The 19,879-nt window shown below is 43.8% G+C and overlaps 1 protein-coding gene across 3 annotated transcripts in view; it reads right to left on the bottom strand.

Annotated features, from left to right (window-relative positions):
* DIXDC1 (DIX domain containing 1) overlaps positions 1–19,879 on the bottom strand; it is an 89,116-nt gene that overhangs the window by 5,721 nt on the left and 63,516 nt on the right. For 2 of the 3 annotated variants that reach the window (XM_088481376.1, XM_088481377.1), the window contains exons 8-11: positions 18,701–18,754; positions 18,413–18,505; positions 8,615–8,707; positions 1,199–1,360 (exon numbers count right to left, since the gene is read on the bottom strand). In XM_088481376.1, the coding sequence (XP_088337502.1) occupies positions 1,199–1,360; positions 8,615–8,707; positions 18,413–18,505; positions 18,701–18,754 (402 nt within the window). The remainder of the gene's footprint in view (positions 1–1,198; positions 1,361–8,614; positions 8,708–18,412; positions 18,506–18,700; positions 18,755–19,879) is intronic. The other variant, XM_088481378.1, reaches the window with a different exon arrangement.

Below are 19,879 nucleotides of genomic sequence, written 5' to 3'. Positions count from 1 at the left end.
TCACGCTGGAGGTGAGCCCAGGACATTGAAAATAAACATTTTACATAATCTTCCCAATATACATTTTTCACTGTTGAAGTGAAAGAAAAAGCCAGAGCAACATAGAGAACATTGGAATAGTCACATTCACATATTGAAATCCAGAACCACATAAAATACATTGAGAATGCCAGTGCCCATTATGCTGTGCCCCCTGGAGTTGTGCCTCATATGCATTGCCCTCCTGTAGTTGTGCCTATTAAGCGATGCCCCCAGTAGTTGTGGCCCTTATGCAATGCCCCCTGTAGCTGTGCCCATTATGCAATGCCCTCTGTAGTTGTGCTCCTTCTGCAATGCCCCCTGTAGCTGTGCCCATTATGCAATGCCCTCTGTAGTTTTGCTCCTTCTGCAATGCCCCCTGTAGTTGTACCCCATATGCAGTGCCCTCATGTAGTTGTGCCTATTAATCAATGCCCCCAACAGTTGTGGCCCTTATGCAATGCCCCCAGTAGTTGTGCCCTTTCTGCAGTGCCCCCTTTAGCTGTGCCTATTACACAATGCCCCCCCAGTAGTTGTGCCCCTTCTGCAATGCCCCTGTAGTTGTGCCCATTATGCAATGCCCCCAGTAGTTGCCCTTCTGCAATGCCCCCCAGTAGTTGCCCCTTCTGCAATGCCCCCTGTAGCTGTGCCCATTAAGCAATGCCCCCCCAGTAGTTGCTCCCCTTCTGCACTGTCCCCTGTAGTTGTGCCCATTAAGCTGTTCCCCTCCTGCAATTTTCCCTGTAGTCGTTCCCTCAGCACTAGCTCCCCCCCCCATGAAGAAACTTACCTTCGAGATGGCACCGCTCCACGACGTCAGGGCTCCCGAGTCCCGCCGCGCCGTCGCTGCTTCCGCCGCCTGCTGGTTCTAACTGGCTCCAGCAGAAACGCGGGCTCCTCACATCGCGGGTGACGTCATGACGTCATCCGCGCACTGCATTACTGAGAACGCTGGCCTCTGAAGCGATCAGAGGCTTCTTTAGCCTCTGATGGCTTTAGAGGCCAGCGTTCTCAGTAGCAATGGCAGTCTGCCGAGCCGCGAGCCGCATTAGAAGCTCAGAAGAGCCTCATGTGAGAGCTGCGGGTTGGCCACCCCTGATCTAATCTATCATTGTTTGGTTTATCACCAATGCCTGCCAAACATATGCGAGTGCCACCAACAAAACATTGAGATGCTTACCTTTCTGTCTTGCCTCCTCTGGTTTTCAATGGCGTGCAGCCTGTCCATCAAGCTGGCAATCCCTTGTTCCAGGCTGTCTATAGTGTGGTGCTGAGGGTCGTGACCACTAAAGCTGTTTCTTAGACTGCGCAGAGCATCACGAACCAACTGCAGATCATTAGCCTGACCAGCAACAGAAAGAGGATATATGTAAAGGGTAGGCTCACCTACTGTAAAGGGTTAGTCTTTTTTCAAAGTAATTTTTACACACACACATATATATATATATATATATATATCTATATATATATATATATATATTTAGATGTTTTTTTAATGTAATCCAGTTATTTAAAAGGACAATAACCGGTCACTGGTTTACTACTATAAAGGCCTAGGCACCTAACTGGTTAACAGTGACTCCAAGCTATAATCCCACGGCCAAGCAATGACATGTCACATCCCATGGTACCTGGAGCACTGCACATTGGGGCCGTGTTACACCTTTATTAAAAAAAAAAAAAAAAAAACTAACATGTTTAGAGGGAAGTACAGATTCCTGGAACCATAAAAGATACACAGACTTTCCATTCAAACCATATCTTTTCTGTAAAATGTATTTTGATTCACACACATATATATTACTTGTATTTGTAAAATGTGAGGACACCCTGAGCATAAATCAGTTTGTCTTATGAAAAGCCCATATTTGCCCCTAGCATTGATTTTTATATTTGGAACCTCCCAAAATCCTGCACTCTCCCCTGGAAATGATCTGGAATATAGCAGAGACTGATAGTCACTCCCAGCTACACACACATCGAAGAGTCGCACTGATAATCACTCCCAGCTACACACACATCGAAGAGTCGCACTGATAATCACTCCCAGCTACACACACATCGAAGAGTCGCACTGATAATCACTCCCAGCTACACACAGATCGAAGAGTCGCACTGATAGTCACTCCCAGCTGCACACACATCGAAGAGTCGCACTGATAATCACTCCCAGCTACACACACATCGAAGAGTCGCACTGATAATCACTCCCAGCTACACACAGATCGAAGAGTCGCACTGATAGTCACTCCCAGCTGCACACACATCGAAGAGTCGCACTGATAATCACTCCCAGCTACACACACATCGAAGAGTCGCACTGATAATCAATAAGCTGCACAATGTGTTTCACTTCATCAGTATTTTGTAAATATGTTGCGTATTATGTAATGTAAAACATTTAACCGTGCTCTAATTTATTTCACATAGAAAAATATTTTGGATAACCAACATCCCCAAACACTACAGTTTGTGGGTTTCAAAGAGATCTAAATGAAATGTTATCCAATAGGGTTTGACCAGACTATTTGTTAACTCAGTGATTCCTGAAATGAGTGCCATGGTGGTTCAGGGCCAAATCAATATTTTGTAGTCAATGTGATAGGCAAAACCAGTGCTGGTGGATGCCAATCATAAAACATGTGGGCAAACAGAAACACAACCCTGTCCACCACCACATAACTAAACGGAATCGGTTTGTAATGCCGGCAGCTGTTTAGCTACCGGATCAAATACCGTCAGCGGCAGGCAGACGGGTCGAAATCTCGACACCATGGGGTAACTACCCTAACCCTCCCCGCTCCCCCTCTAACACTCCCTTAGGGGTGCCTAACCCTAACCTCCCCCATTAGTGCCTAACCCTAACCTCCCCCCGTTAGTGCCTAAACCTAACTCCCCCTCCCCGCACCCTAACCCTCCTGGGGGGGTTCCTATCCCTAACCCCCCCCCATGGCTACACGCTAAGACCCGGCTTACCTTCATTCGGTAAGCCAGGTGTCGGCATTTAGTAGTGGGGCTAATGATAGGTGTCGGGATTTCAACGCCTATCTTTAGTCCCATGTCGGGATGTGGCTGTCGGGATACCTTTTACCTAATGTCTTGACAAAAACGCTGATACTCTAAGGCACCGTGATTCAAGTTTGGGAAGCACTGCACTTACATGTAATAACTGGAGGTCATTTATGGAGCACGTAACAGAGAAAGTCCAAAATCCTATTTAGAGGTGCTGTGATTAGATATGAGCAGATGTACTTAGATTTCCTCCTAACCATTTGGGTTTGTAGAGTAAAATGGTGGCGTTTGAACCAGCTGATGAATAGAGTTGGCTGGTATGAGGGCATTACTTGCTGGGTACAGAATAGGTGTACCAATGTAAATAGTTTTATGGAAGAGTGCAAAAATGAGACTTAAATTTGTGGAAAAAGATGATTGAAATAAAATAAAGGTATGGAAAGGGCACAATTCCTTACTGTGCAAAGGGGCACAGCCTATTTCTGCTAAAGGACTAGACTTTTAGACCAGCTCAGAGTTGGCAGAAATCTGGTCCTGTACTTTTAATGAGATGCATTTTGCACATTGCAGCCTATCTCCAGGCTCACAGGTTCATATACACACGTGCCACATCTATTAAAGAAAGTCTTGCCATCCCCTCAGTCTCATGATTCATATAGATCAGGTGTGAGGCTAATCCAAGCATTATACATTGGCATAAAAAGCATTGGCTCCCTTCCTGATTTCTTGTATTTCTCCTAATTTGTCACAATTGTTTCAGATCTTTAAACAAAATTGAATATGACAAAGAGAACCTGAGTAAACACAAAATACAGTTTTTTAATGAATATTTCATGTAAGGAAAAGAGTAATCCAACACCAACTGACCTTGTGTGAAATAGTAATTGCTCCCTTAGTAAAGCTGGGTACACACCTATACAATCATCGGCCCAATCACCTGATAACGGGTGATCAGGCTGACGATTGCATAGGTGTATATGCAGGACAGTTGCAGGAGCGTTAGCCGAATAACAGCTTATAATGCCCCTGCAATGGTCGGGGTCAGGAGGTCGCATGTTATGTGCTGTATAATATTTGTCAGCCTGACCTCCTGATCCCATAGAAGCCGATACACACTGAGCTACGTCTGCACAATATGTACGGTGCTCGCAGGGTGATGACAGGGGGTCTCACTGGGGACACACTGCACGGCTGATCGGGAGTTTTACTTGATCAGCCGCTGATCGCAAAGGTGGTGTACCCAGCTTTACTCATTCAACCAATGAAACAAACTTAATTAAATTGGGTTCAATTACACTAGACACAATCAGGCTTGATTGCTGCTAACAAACAAAACAAAGTGGAAGCTGATCAAATAAATTTGGCAATACTCTTCAGGTGCATGAAAGGGAGGGGTCATACTAAACAGAAAAGTAAATAAACAGAAAGGGGGTTGTCCCCCAGCACACTATATTGTACCTACAACAATACTTGAAAACAATAGAAATTCAGAGATATTTGTTTCATGCATTTGCAAATACGTGGTAAGCCACCAGGCCAACTTCACGGCTTCTCTGATAGTGGTGGTCCCTATACTGCATGATACCAGGACCCACTCTGGGCCATGTAATTGTCTATTGTAAGGCCTCTGACATGACCTGGCTCTGGGGTTCTTCAGTCGATGGACTAGAGTCACAACCTGGGCCGTGAGATTCCAGTCCGGGAACTGGGAGTCGAGGGAACTTGGTGGGGAGGCAGCAGATAAACACTAGAGGGTGTTAGTAGTGACTGAAACAGGGAACACTGGAGAGTATCGGTAGCACACAGGAGAATATCGGTGGTGTTTGATGCTAATAACACTGGAGAGTGTCGGTAAGAATATCACTGGAGAATGTCACAGAGAATATCACTGGATAATGTCACGTACAGAATAATATCACATAGAAAATATCACGTAGAGAATATCACAGTCATAGAGAATATCATGTAGAGAACATCACTGGAGAAGTGTCACGTAGAGATTATCACTGGGAAATGTCCTGTAGATTATCAGTGAGAGCCGATGTTGAAGAATATCGGTGAGAACCGATGTTGAATGTCCTGGAGAATATTGGTGAGAACCGATGTTGAAAGTCCTGGAGAATATCGGTGAGAACCGATGTTGGTGATATTGTAGATCTATTGGTAGAGTATCACTGAAGAATGTCACTGAAGAATAACACTAGTGAATTGCATTGGTGATTATCACTGAAGAGTAACACTGGTGATTATCACTAAAGAGTAAAGCTGTGCATCCACCATACAATTATCTGTCAGGTATCTGTCCAATCTGGCTGGCTGGAATGAAAACCTGGTAATGTATGGGAGCAAATGACAATCGTCCATTTGCTCATAAACACTGGAAAATTTCCAAAAATGGTTGTTCAGACAAATTAGTTAAAACACACAAATTTTAACCAATTTGAACATTTTTTTTGTCCTTTTTTCAGTGTTTAAAACCATATGATCGACTGTCATTTGCTCCCATACATTACCAGGTTTTTTTTTATTACTGCCAACCCTGTTGAATTTAAACATCACTAAAATAGACCCTTTCCAGCAATGTGATGCTGCCTGAAAGGTCTCAATAAGCAGCACAGTGTGCCGCCATCAAAAGATATTCCAGAAGAGATGAGAAAGAAAGTTTAATTTAGTGCTCTGGAATTCCAGCAAACCATAGTGAGAGTTATTATCTCAAAATGGAAAAACATGTGGAAAATATTCCCAAGAGTGTCCAGCCTACCAAAGTGCTTCCAAGAGCGTATTAATGACTCATCCAGGAAGTCACAAAAGAACCCAGACAAACATATAAGGAACTACAGGCCTTGTAAGCATCAGTTAATGTCAGTGTTTATGATTCCACCATAAGAAAGAGACTGCACAAAAATGGTATCCAATGGGAGAGGTGCAAGGTGAAAACCCCTGCTAACCAAGAGGAATATAAAGGCTTGTCTAACATTTGCTAAAAACACATTGACAACCCCCAAGCCTTTTGGGCTAATGTTCTATGGACTGTCAAAAATTTAACTCTTTGGAAGACATGGGTCCCGTTACATCTGGCATAAAGCTAACACAGCATTCCACAATAAGAACATAATATCAACAGTCACACATGGAGGTGGTAGTGTGGGGATGATTTGCTGCTTCAGGATCTGGGCAATATGCCATAATTGATGGAGTCATGAATTCTACCCTCTGCCAGATAATTCTGAAAAACATCCCCACAGCATGATGCTGCTACCACCATGTTTCACTACAGGGATGGTATTGGCCTCGTGATGAGCGGTGCCTGGTTTCCTCCAAACATAACGCCTGGCATTCACGCCAAAGAGTTCAATCTTTGTCTCATAAGACCAGAGAATTTTGTTGGTCTGAGAGTCCTTCAGGTGCAGTTTGGCAAACTCGAGTCCAGACGGGCTGCCATGTGCTTTTTACTAAAGAGTGGCTTCCGTATGGCCACTCTACCATACAGGCCTGATTGGTGGATTGTTGCAGAGATGATTGTCCTTCTGGGTTCTCCTCTCTCCACAGAGGAATGCTGTAGCTCTGACAGAGTGACCATCAGGTTCTTGGTCACCTCCCTGACTAGGGCCCTTCTCCCCTGATCGCACAGTTTAGACGGCCGGCCAACTCTAGGAAGAGTCCTGGTGGTTCCAAACTTCTTCCATTTACGGTGGCCACTGTGCTCATTGGGACCTTCAAAGCAGCAGATATTTTTCTGTACCCTTCCCCAGATTTGTGCCTCGAGAAAATCCTGTCTCGGACGTCTACAGACAATTCCTTGGATTTCATGCTTGGTTTGAGCTCTGACATGCACTGTCAAGTGTGGGACCTTATATAGACGGGTGTGTGCCTTTCAAAATCATGTCCAATCAACTGAATTTACCACAGGTGGACTCCAATTAAGCTGTAGGAACATCTCAAGGATGATCAGTGGAAACAGGATGCACCTGAGCTCAATTTTGAGCTTCATGGGAAAGGCTGTGAATACTTATGTGCATGTGATTTCTTTTTTTTTTTTTTTTTTTTTAAATTTGGAAAAACCTTAAAAAAATGTTTTACACGTTGTCATTATTGGGTATTGTGTGTAGAATTTTAAGCAGAAAAAGGAATGCACTGTATGTGTTGGATACATTTTTTCCTTCAATAAATTAAATGATCAATAAAAACTGTATTTTGTGTTTACTCAGATTGTCTTTTGTCTTATATTGAGTTTTAGTTTGAAGATCTGAAAAAAATAAGTGTGACAAATATGCAAAAATAGCATAAATCAGGAAGGGTCAAAACTTTTTCACGCCACTGTAGGAAGTACCCTGAGAATCGATATTTTAATGTCATTTTGATGTCATTTAGAATTTTACACAGAGTACTGCTTCAGAATGTTTTGGTCACCATGCAAACCTAGGCATACTTCTATTTTGTGGAGACATCTAAAACCCCTTTTACACCCCTTTTATACCGGAGCTAAAACCCGGGTTTTTGAAGGGTTAACCCGAGCAGCTCCTTGGTGTAAAAGGGGAGAGAGTTGGATCGCCGGGTCGAGTGACCCGGCAATCCAACCCAGGTAACTAGCAGGGTTTAACACGGGGGTAGCCCGTGAAACCCTGCTGTGAGAACAGCGCACTCCGGCTCATGATGACCTGGAGTGCGCTGCTAGCCGGCCGATTGGTCCGGCTTCAGTGGCGCTTGGAGATGACGTCATCTCCAAGCGACCACTTTCACTCCGCAAAAGCCGGGTCTATGCAGACCCGACTGCGGTGTGAGTCGGCGCCGGCAAAATTCCGGGTCTGATCCGGATAGGAACTTTGGGCCTGATTCAGAGCCGGACGCTATTTGCGCTCGCTCGTTCATAAAAAGTGGCCGGCTATTTAAATTGAGCGCTTGCTCTTTGCGGTCTGTTGATGCCTCTATGTCTGAGCGAGCGAGCGAACGAAACATGCGCTCGCTATTTTGTAAAGACGCCCCCTGGCCGCTCGCATCCTACATCATCTCCGCTATTTATTTGATTAATCGAGTACATCGAAAGGCGTCTGAACTGCTCGCAGTGCTTGTGGTTGGATTTTCCTACCGCAATCATGCGAACAGTTCAGGCTAAGAAACAACCAAGTGACGTGGTCGATGACGCTGCTTTGTTAATTATGCACACCCTTAAAACGCCCATTTTGACCGTTTGGCACGCCTGCGTTCGGATCTCCACTCCCCGTTTTCAAGCACCTTCCCCTGTTACCACCCACAAACGCCTCTTCCTGTCACTCAAATTAGCAGGCACTCGCTATTTTGCGAGCGCTCGAATTCCGACCGCAATGACTAGTTGGCGCATGCGCATTACGACCCATACGCATGCGCAGTTGCGCAAACATCGCTCGGTGCGAACGAGCGGCCGCTTACGAGCGGCTCTGAATCAGGCCCTCTGTTCCGACTCCGGGTCAGACCCGGAATTTAGGTGGAAAAGGGGTATTAGAGAGCAGTATAGGCATGTATCTTGTACTGTGCATTTTGGCACACCATTGCATTGTAATAAACCATACAGATATTGTCTAACCATCTAGTAGATACTATTACCCACCGTCCTCTGTGGCACAGGTTCTCGTGGTGGACCTTTAGCAGTTGATAGTGAGAAGCCATTAGTCTGAGCGGGGTGACTGATGTAACTGCTGACCTGTACAAATCACAACTATCTGTTACTGGAACAATATCTCCAGAGTAAGGACAAGCATCACTTTGTATATGTAACACATCACTAGCAGTTGTTTCCATCTGGCTTCTTCCCTCTATATATTCATGATTTTATCTCCTCATCTCCATGGGTATAGAGCATACTTGCCTACTTTTTTTTTCTCTTCCCGGGAGAAGCCCGGGTAAGAGAAGCAGGAGGGTGGCGATGGGGGGGCGGGGCCTGACGATTTGTGTCATTAAGACCCGCCCCGTCACGGTAAATTGCCGCGATTGGCTCAAATTTAAGTAGGGGGCGGGCCAAATGATGCGATTCATGAAGAATCACGTCATTTAGCCCTGCCCCCTACACAGACCCGCGATCGCCGTGGAAATGCTCCCCATTCTGCCCACTTCACTAGGAAGTGGGCAGAAATGCGGGAGAAATGCCTACCCTTCCGGGGGTGCGGGGGGGTTACCAGAAAAATCAAATTCCGGGAGGGTAGGCATGTATGGGTATAGTGAATAAGAAAATTCCCATGGAGAGGAGGTGATAAATCACATATATATCGCGGGAAGTAGCCAGATGGTACTTTACTCTGAGCTGACACCCGGTCTTCATTGGATGATGCACTTTATTTGATAATACACATGCCCCAATGATATACCAACATATGCCAGAATCATCCTAATGCTGTTCATTAAGAAATCATTTTCTTTATTCAAAAGGCATAATTGTAAATTACATATTTCATTGTAATCTGCATATATTAATGGATCTAATCAATACCAGAGAAGTTTTGTTTACAAGGAAGCATATTTCTTTATGTGTAACCATTGTCAAAGTAGTGTTTTGTTGCTTTTCATTAAGTTGTAATCTTCTATATCTTATAGGCATAAGTATGAATTACATTTATACAAAATAACGGACCAAACTGCTGCCATAAAGGTCCCATGTTCATGTATATCAGTATATGTGTCATATAAAATCATAAGTTACAGTACTCAGTGCAATGTGAACTCTGGGCCTCATTCACTACGGATCGCTATTCTGCTTATATGCACGCAAGGCAGTTGCTAATATCAGTGGTGATATGTAGATGTTTGCATTCACATTGTGATCACAGCCTGACATAAGGACGCAGACTTCCCCTTACTCACATCCACTTGGGCAACATAGCGAAACAATCAGTAACATCGAGTAACATCGGACCCATACGCACAGATAAGGCAGGTCAGACCTCACTCAGGAATTGCTAACTTCAGCGCACGCTATGAGGCCTCAGGCTGCGTATGGTATCACAGTGGATAATTTATGCACGCCCCATCAATGCCGTTGAAGCGCACTGGCGCGCCTACGTTCGCCCGACCACCCCTCGTCACCACCCACAAACGGCACTTCCTGCCAATCACTCTGCCATGGGTCTGCGTATCCTCTGCTATCACAGTGGCTAGTTCGCGCATGGACATTGTGAAACATACGCATGCGCAGTATGCAACAATCGCCAGATTGTGTGCGAATAAGCAACTGTGTTCCTTGCTGAATCACGACCTATAATCCTGCACCGAATTACGAGCAGAAAAGGTATAACAAGTTGGTTAGCATGGTTACAAGCCTGCTATTTAAAAGCTAGCATGAAATACTGTCCCCATGATCCGAAGGAGGCCCCGGCTATGGTGAAAGGCATAGGTCCATACACATCCACCCCGACAAACCTACCAACAAGCAGCTGAGAACCGCTGAGCCTGTAACCCAGAAACAAGCCGGTCTTCACCCAGTGCTGCAACACAAAGCTGCAGGGCTCGGCAGGAGTGTGGTATATGTCGACAGTCATCATTTCGACATGGTCATAATGTTAACGTTTGCCATGTCAACATTCATCATGTAAGCACTGATGAAATGTTGATATGTCCACAAATCGTCCCTGGTGGCCCAACGGTGACTTACCTTGCTCCCAACAACTGCAGGAGTCCAGCGCGGCATCTGGGTCCGGTAATCATGTGACTGTGACGGGTCACAGCTATGGTCCTCCGTCATTTCAGTGAGTATTTTTCTCCTATCCCCAATCCCTAGCTCTCCCTCTAGTGCCTAACCCTAACCTCCCCCTCCCCCTGCAGCCTAACTCTAATGCTGACATTCTGACAATGTTGACATTTCACCTGTTGACATCAGAACTGTCGACTACTATTATGACTGTCTACTTTGTTATTGTTGACCTTTTGACTACATCCCGCCTGGCAGAAACGCTTTGGGATGAAGAGCCAACAAGCAGCATGCCAGTAATGGGACGGCACTCACAAAGCAGAGGAATCAGAGGCTCTGGCAGAGCAGAAGCAGGACGTGAGCAATGAGCCTGTCAGCACATTTAAGGTATCCAACTAGTGTGCTAACTGAAGGGGACACAGTTTATGGGAAAGCCTGCTGCAAAACTGAATCTAACACCCACATAAGGACTTAGTAAGGGAGCACATTAGAGGCTCTACACACCACCCGCACACAAGCATAAAGAGACAACACAACTAAAGCGCTTATTCTGCATAGCCTGAGGCTCAGTGCTGAGAATCGGACTCTATTTCATCATCCAAATGATACAAAACATCCATTGTTTGTATTTAGATTGTTGAGACTTGTGGCGTCACTGGGGTTGGTGACATCCAGTGCTCTGTACTCACCCAATCACCCCTCCTATAGTCCTCTGCGCGCTGAAGGTGTGTGTACGCTCGCAAAAGGGGAGTGAAATTGTGTCATTGAAGCCAAGCCCCCTGATGCATGATGGTTTGGCGGTGTGATAGCATGTTACACCCCATTCTCGTCATGCTGGGGCCTTGCCCAGGGCTCCGGGAGCTGCTGGGCAGTCTTCTGCCTCTCTCCCGGCACAGGTGCCATAGTCATCTATCACTGCTGCTTGTTGCTCGCTGACACCATCCGAGAGGACGACACCAAAATAGAAGAGCAGCACTGCTATTTAGGTGTCACCCCCTCGTATGGTGTCATCCGGTGACCTCACAGGCTGAGACTAACTACTGTGATTTAATTTTGCTATCATAGTGATACATAGGGGGGAATTCAATTAGCCACGATAAGCTTATCGTGCGCATTTATACTTATTGCGTTATCCCAGTGATTTTCAACCTTTTAAACTCGAGGCACACTACACAACATTTTAAAATTTCCAAGGCACACTATCCGGCTATGCAGTGTGTGTGACCAATAAAAAAACATACACAATGGCTCCCGCATAAATATATACACATAATGGCCTCCGCATAAATATGTACACATAATGGCCTCCACAGGAATAAAACACACTACATTGGCCTCCACAGGAATAAAACACACTACTTTGGCCTCCTCAGGAATAAAACACACTACATTGGCCTCCACAGGGATAAAACACACTACATTGGCCTCCACAGGAATAAAACACACTACATTGGCCTCCACAGGGATAAAACACACTACATTGGCCTCCTCAGGGATAAAACACTCTACATTGGCCTCCACAGGAATAAAACACACTACATTGGCCTCCACAGGAATAAAACACACTACATTGGCCTCCACTGGAATAAAACACACTACATTGGCCTCCACAGGGATAAAACACACTACATTGGCCTCCTCAGGAATAAAACACACTACATTGGCCTCCACAGGGATAAAACACACTACATTGGCCTCCTCAGGGATAAAACACACTACATTGGCCTCCACATGAATAAAACACACTACATTGGCCTCCTCAGGGATAAAACACTCTACATTGGCCTCCTCAGGGATAAAACACACTACACTGGCCTCCACAGGAATAAAACACACTACATTGGCCTCCACAGGAATAAAACACACTACATTGGCCTCCACAGGAATAAAACACACTACATTGGCCTCCTCAGGGATAAAACACACTACATTAGCCTCCTCAGGAATAAAACACTCTACAGTACAAATGCGCTGAGCTGACCGCCGCACAGTGATTGAAAAACGCTGCGTAATCATATTAGCTGCAGTTTTCGCGGGCACCAATTTTGACATGCATTTTGCCAAATTAGTTTTCATAATTTCCTGAGCAGGTGAAAAGTTTGGGAAAATTCCTATTTCAATGTAAAAATGTCGGGACGTGGTTCAGATCCACTAGGACACCTTTCTTAATGACTAATTAGTAAAAAAATGTAATTAGCTTAATTTGGCTAATAATGATATGTCATTTTTGGGGTGAAAAAGACCAAAATGCAGGAAAATGGGTTAATTGATGTGGGAAAGGTATATGGGGTGCTATATAACTGGGACAGGTATATGGGGTGCTATATAAATGGGACAGGTATATGGGGTGCTATATAAATGGGACAGGTATATGGGGTGCTATATAAATGGGACAGGTATATGGGGTGCTATATAAATGGGACAGGTACATGGGGTGCTATATAAATGGGACATGTATATGAGGTGCTATATGAGTGGGACAGGTATATGGGGTGCTATATAAATAGGACAGGTATATGGGGTGTTATATGAGTGGGACAGGTATATGGGGTGCTATATGAGTGGGACAGGTATATGGGGTGCTATATGAGTGGGACAGGTATATGGGGTGCTATATAAATAGGACAGGTATATGGGGTGCTATATGAATGGGACAGGTATATTGGGTGCTATATGAATGGGACAGGTATATGGGGTGCTATATGAATGGGACAGGTATATGGGGTGCTATATAAATGGGACAGGTATATGGGGTGCTATATAAATGGGACAGGTACATGGGGTGCTATATAAATGGGACATGTATATGAGGTGCTATATGAGTGGGACAGGTATATGGGGTGCTATATAAATAGGACAGGTATATGGGGTGTTATATGAGTGGGACAGGTATATGGGGTGCTATATGAGTGGGACAGGTATATGGGGTGCTATATGAGTGGGACAGGTATATGGGGTGCTATATAAATAGGACAGGTATATGGGGTGCTATATGAATGGGACAGGTATATGGGGTGCTATATGAATGGGACAGGTATATGGGGTGCTATATAAATGGGACAGGTATATGGGGTGCTATATAAATAGGACAGGTATATGGGGTGCTATATAAATAGGACAGGTATATGGGGTGCTATATGAGTGGGACAGGTATATGGGGTGCTATATAAATGGGACATGTATATGAGGTGCTATATGAGTGGGACAGGTATATGGGGTGCTATATAAATAGGACAGGTATATGGGGTGTTATATGAGTGGGACAGGTATATGGGGTGCTATATGAGTGGGACAGGTATATGGGGTGCTATATGAGTGGGACAGGTATATGGGGTGCTATATGAATGGGACAGGTATATGGGGTGCTATATGAATGGGACAGGTATATGGGGTGCTATATGAATGGGACAGGTATATGGGGTGCTATATGAATGGGACAGGTATATGGGGTGCTATATAAATGGGACAGGTATATGGGGTGCTATATAAATAGGACAGGTATATGGGATGTTATATGAGTGGCACAGGTGTTATAAGATGGCAGGTGAGTGTTAGAAGCGTATTTTGAAGTTTTTTTTTAAAAGTGCCTATAAATGAGACAAATATATACTTATAGGCACTTTTATGTACCCCCAATTTAAAAGAACATTAATTTAGCAAAAATACACTTGCTTTCTACTATTATGTGACTGTTTTAGAATTATACATAAAACAGCCATTTGACACAATTTAAGAACCCCAAATATTTGTATTGGGGCCACTAATACACTTCTATATTGTTATCCTATATCACTTTGCCTTTTTTGGGGTACAGGCAGTCTTCCCCATTTTCACCTATACTTATCACGGGTAAAACCAGGAAGAATGATCGGACAATAGCCGCTTCGCGACTTTTGGAATTGAATTGTGCGAAAAACGTGAGCGTGCATAGACGTGATAAAGAGACAGTCGTTCGCGAATGGGGGAAAATCTTACAGCGCAAAAAGTTACAGCATTATCACGGCTAATTGAATTCCCCCCATTGTATCTTTTGTGATTTTTAGATTGATAAAAAGTAAATGCTGTGCACTGCCAGTTTTTTGGGTGTTTATATTTGGATATATTGGATTTTTAGTGGCTACTTTTACACTCAATAAATATTATATATATTTTATACATAAACTATCTTGCCAGTTTTTGAAAAACTTTATTTAATACACACACAGCTTCAAGGAGCGCCAGGGACACACCAAGTTTTATCATAAACCACTTTATTTGATGCAAGAAACAGCAACGTTTTGGGTCTGCTCATGACACTATAGCTTCCTGTACACACACATATATCTGTAGATGTATGTATATATACATGGAGATATCTCGCAAGCACAGCTGTGTTACAGAAGTATATCCCACAAATACTATTTTCCCTTTTCATCTATGTAACCAAAGACAGCATTTTATCTAGCAGTGGAGTTTTATTCTGGTACCATAAATTATCTGTTATTTGCATGGCAAAGTTGAAAATCTAATTTGACATACAGTAATAAGCCATCTATCCTATTTTCGTCATGCTTAATCCTCTTATAATACTAAAGGTAGATTTATTAAAACTTTGCAAAAGTAAAGAAACTGTTTTTTTTATTCATTTTAACATTTGGCTGTTAATTGCCAGTAAATCGAGTACTGTACAAAATCCTCTGATCTGTAAATGAATTTCTAGGTGACTGTTGTAAAATATTTCAGCACAGTTTTCCCTAGAGCCTAATGAGAATGGAACATTTAATAGGCGATGAGTTGGTCATGAGTTTTGTGAAATATACAAACAAGAATGAATAATTAATCGCTTGTTTTTGAAAGCACCATCTGCTGATTACACATTTATAGCAGCCTATGTGAATCTGATGGGCAATGAGCCAGGAAATGGAGAAGCAGGGACTAGTAAAAGTCTGACACACCTTGTGGTTGTACAAATGAGGATTCTTGGCTTGCCCTAAGGCGATGACAGGGACAAATTAACATGACGTCTGACTGCACTTAAAGGACAGCCTGTGGTTTTTAGATCACCCTCTATTTACAATCTAAACAAGTTTGGTTTTTAGCCTAACCAGTGGCATGGATTGAACATAGATATTGAACTTATTACGCTCTCTATATATTCACAGATCATGGGGCTTAGGGGTTATCGACCAGTTTGCAGCTTGATGTTCTCCAGCAAAACATCCTAGTGAAAATTAAACTGCAAGAATAGTCTTAAGCTGGCTACACACTACAGAGATTTTTTTTCCGATCCAATAAATGGTACGATTTTACTACTAGTGAAAGCTCCCAATACCAGCGCTACATACTGGTTCAATGCACAGGCAGCCAGCGTTCCCCACAGTGAATCTGCCTTCGTACAAGGATGATGACATAAACAAAAAATATTGGTGGAAATATGGTCAGGTTATCAGGAATGCCCAAACACTACACGATATTGTTACATGGTGGCCGAGATAGGTCAGGAATTGTAAACAATCGGTAATCATACCCGGACATTTCTGCTCCGTTTTAGCAGTCCATCATGTCTACGCACTACACGATAATCGAGCGAATTACCCGATAATCGACTGGACGCTCCCATTATCGTGTGTAGCCATATTTAGACTACAAAACACAGAGGGGCTGATTTAGGGTCACACACAATTTGGCTGCATATGTGCTCTGGAAACAATGGCGCTCTCTGCCTGTACTCACCGCCCATTTACATCCGTTTGAGAAAGTAGCGTAATCACTCGTAACGAGCATCTCTGTGCACCTGTTCTGTTTTATATGAGGCCGTCCTGTGCTGAAACCAGTGTGTTACTTGCTGTCATGCTCCTACTTTCCCAATTATATCATTTATTAAAGACTTGGTGAAATTAAACAAATACATTTAAGGTATTCTAAATCCCGACGTGGGAAGCCCAACAAGGGTCTTAAGATAGGTGTCGAAATACCAATGCCTATTTTAATCCTGCCGCTGGAATACAGAAGGATGCCAGCCCGGACTAGGTAAGTCCGGGGCATCTTAACTGTTAGCCGCGGTGGTGGGTTAGGTTTTTTTTGGGGGGGAGGTTAGGGTTAGGCACCCCTAGGGGGGAGGGTTAGGGATAGACACTACTGGAGGGGGGGTTAGGGTCAGACACTAAGGGGAGAGCGGTAGTGTTAGGCACGAAGGGGGGAGACTTAGGTTTAGGCACAAAGGGGGGAGACTTAGGTTTAGGCACAAAGGGGGGAGACTTAGGTTTAGGCACAAAGGGGGGAGACTTAGGTTTAGGCACAAAGGGGGGAGACTTAGGTTTAGGCACAAAGGGGGGAGACTTAGGTTTAGGCACAAAGGGGGGAGACTTAGGTTTAGGCACAAAGGGGGGAGACTTAGGTTTAGGCACAAAGGGGGGAGACTTAGGTTTAGGCACAAAGGGGGGAGACTTAGGTTTAGGCACAAAGGGGGGAGACTTAGGTTTAGGCACAAAGGGGGGAGACTTAGGTTTAGGCACTAACGGGGAGGGTTAGGGTGCGGGATGGGAAGAATTAGGCTACAAAAAGGAAGGGTTAAGGGGAGAAGCGGGGAGGGTAAGTATACTTACCTGGCCCCTGTCGGGATACCAACCATCGGGATGCCGTTGTCAGTATTGTGACAGGAGGCATCCCGACAGCCGGCATTACATACCCATTCCGTATACATATATACAAATGCTGATTAGAAAATGTTACTTAGCATATGTGTTTTTTGTATGAATAGACATTTTACTTCTCCTTAGTGATCTCATCTCAGTACAAGACGAAGAAGCAGCAGTAACATTCCTCTCTTCACTATGAAGGATGAAAGGTATAAAGTTTCCACCTGCTTTGTAGGGAAAATGTTTACTACCCCTGGTACCTCCTAGGGCTAGAGCACACCAAGCACAATCCGTGTGACAGAAGGGACCGGCAAAAACATTTCTATAGCGGCAACGCTGCACTTTTAAAACCTTTTTCAAATCTTTTGAAAGGGTTTTTATACACGTTTTCATTCGTTTTGTCATATTTGTCATGTAATTACTTTACAATTTGACTGTTAACAAAAAGGCATCCAAAGTGCTACTGCCAGCATTGAAAAAATAAACAAAATACAAAAAGCTTTAGAACTGTTGAAGAGCCACCAATGTGTGAACAAGTCCCTAACGCTTGAATGCTAGACTCTGAGGGGTACATTTACTAGAGTGCGGGTTTTTAGAAGTGGAGATGTTGCCCATAGCAACCAATCAGCTTCCATCTATTATCTTCCACAAGGTGCTAGACAAATGAAGAAGAATCTGAATGGTTGCTATGGGCAACATCTCCACTTCTGAAAACCCGCACTTTATTAAATATACCCCTAATTATAATGCATGGTCTTCCTGCCTCAAATTATTTAATTCATGCCATATAGAGTTTATATCATTAGTGTGATATATTCTGTATCAGTCCTCCTTATTGGTGATGTTCCTGCATACAAGCCAAAAAGGAAATATCTGTTTATATCTACCTAGTGCTGCTTTTCTTTATACATTTTTTAATCTGCAGGATGAAGAAAGTAATGATGTTTCTCTTATGGCAGATATTATATGATCACTATAGATTTCATATTGTAAATATGGCAGAGTGACCATGTATAGAACATAACCAGCTATGTATGATGAACGTGCTGTGACCCATAAGTGAAGACTATAATGAATGATGGCGTTATCACACCTGAGACCAGTAAGATACCTTTTGATAGGTGGTTTCAGAGAGTTTTCGGTGAGCCTCGTCCAGTTTCCCTTGCAGCTGCTGTATGAGCCAGTCCTTCTGAGAGATTTCTTTCTGCGGAAGAGCAGATTAGCTATGTCACATACATGATTCCAGTATGGTTAGGCTAATTTACATTTATGCTAAAATATGTTATGTACATTATTTCACTTTAGCCACGTAATTCAGCGCAAATAAAAAAAAGTGATCAAATAGGTCATTAAATTGGGAAAACATTTTATATATATATTATAATGTTAATATACTTACTTTATAGTCACCAAGTAACTGGCTCCTTTCTTCCAGTTTTCTCTGTAAATCCACCTTTTAACAATAAACAATAGGTTGTAAAAAATGAACCCAGGTCAATATTTTTTCAGCCCATGTTCCCCAAATAAAAGAAAGTCTGGGGTTCCTCTTTCCTGTTACTAACGCCATTCCAGAGATGGTAGACTCTTTACATGGATTGTCCAGCTAACATGTACTGATACCTCATACCCATTCTGCGTTAAAGGTCTCCAGCCAAATACATTGATCAGACACTGGTGAGGGTAAATATTTGCAGACCGGCAGGAGCCCCGGGCGTTCTACTAGTTACGGGCAGGGCTGCCATCAGGGGGTACAAGCGAAATACCAGTGTGGGGATATAAATTATTTCTTGCACTGGTGCCCTCCTAGGAGATATCCTCCAAAGTACACCGGTACTGAATGGCAGCACTCAGCGTCTTAGTAGAAAAAGTATTGATATCTTTTTCTTCTAAGATTCTGAGTGCCGCCATTCAATACCGCTACTATATATATATATATTTATTTACATATGTACACAGTCTGTCAAGCACCATGGGGTAGATGTATGAAGCTCAGCAGCGGTATCGGCGCACGTTATGTGCGCTGATACCGCTTGTCCCCGATGTATGATCGGGGGTTGAGCGGTAAATGACAGGGGCGCTATGCTATAAGATAGCAGCGCCGATAGCCTGGACCATGTATGAACGGTCAGATCGCCTGACCGTTCGGCCCGCTGTAGCTGTCGCTACTGACAGCTACAGCCTGGCACTGCCCTATCCCCACAGCAGGGACAGCGCTATCCCTGCTGTGGCAGCTGCCGGCTCCAGGCATGCTCAGTGAAGCCGGTCGGGACTGAGAAACACGTCATCAGCACTAGGCTGATGCGATGTTCATACATCTCATCGGTAGTGCTTCCTGCTTAGCCTCGGTAAAGAGGCGAAGCGGGAAGCGTTATAGCAGCACGTTAAGTGCCGCTATAATACATCTACCCCAATATACCATAAATGCTTTTCCTTTTAGAAAGGTTGTTTGTCAGTGTAGTGCAGCTGCAATATCTGAGCAGGTTGAATGTGTGAATGGTATAATCAGGGGAGCACAATAGTGAAAGTACTTCATGCAAGTTTATTTAACAAAAAAAAAAAAAAGATTAAAACCACGTAC

The sequence above is a fragment of the Taudactylus pleione genome, unplaced genomic scaffold (genome assembly GCF_031769625.1).
Source record: "Taudactylus pleione unplaced genomic scaffold, aTauple2 ptg000270l, whole genome shotgun sequence".
In the NCBI taxonomy this organism is placed as follows: Eukaryota; Metazoa; Chordata; class Amphibia; order Anura; family Myobatrachidae; genus Taudactylus; species Taudactylus pleione.
Note: the sequence above shows the minus strand (reverse complement) of the source record. Positions and strands in the feature narration are given on the sequence as shown.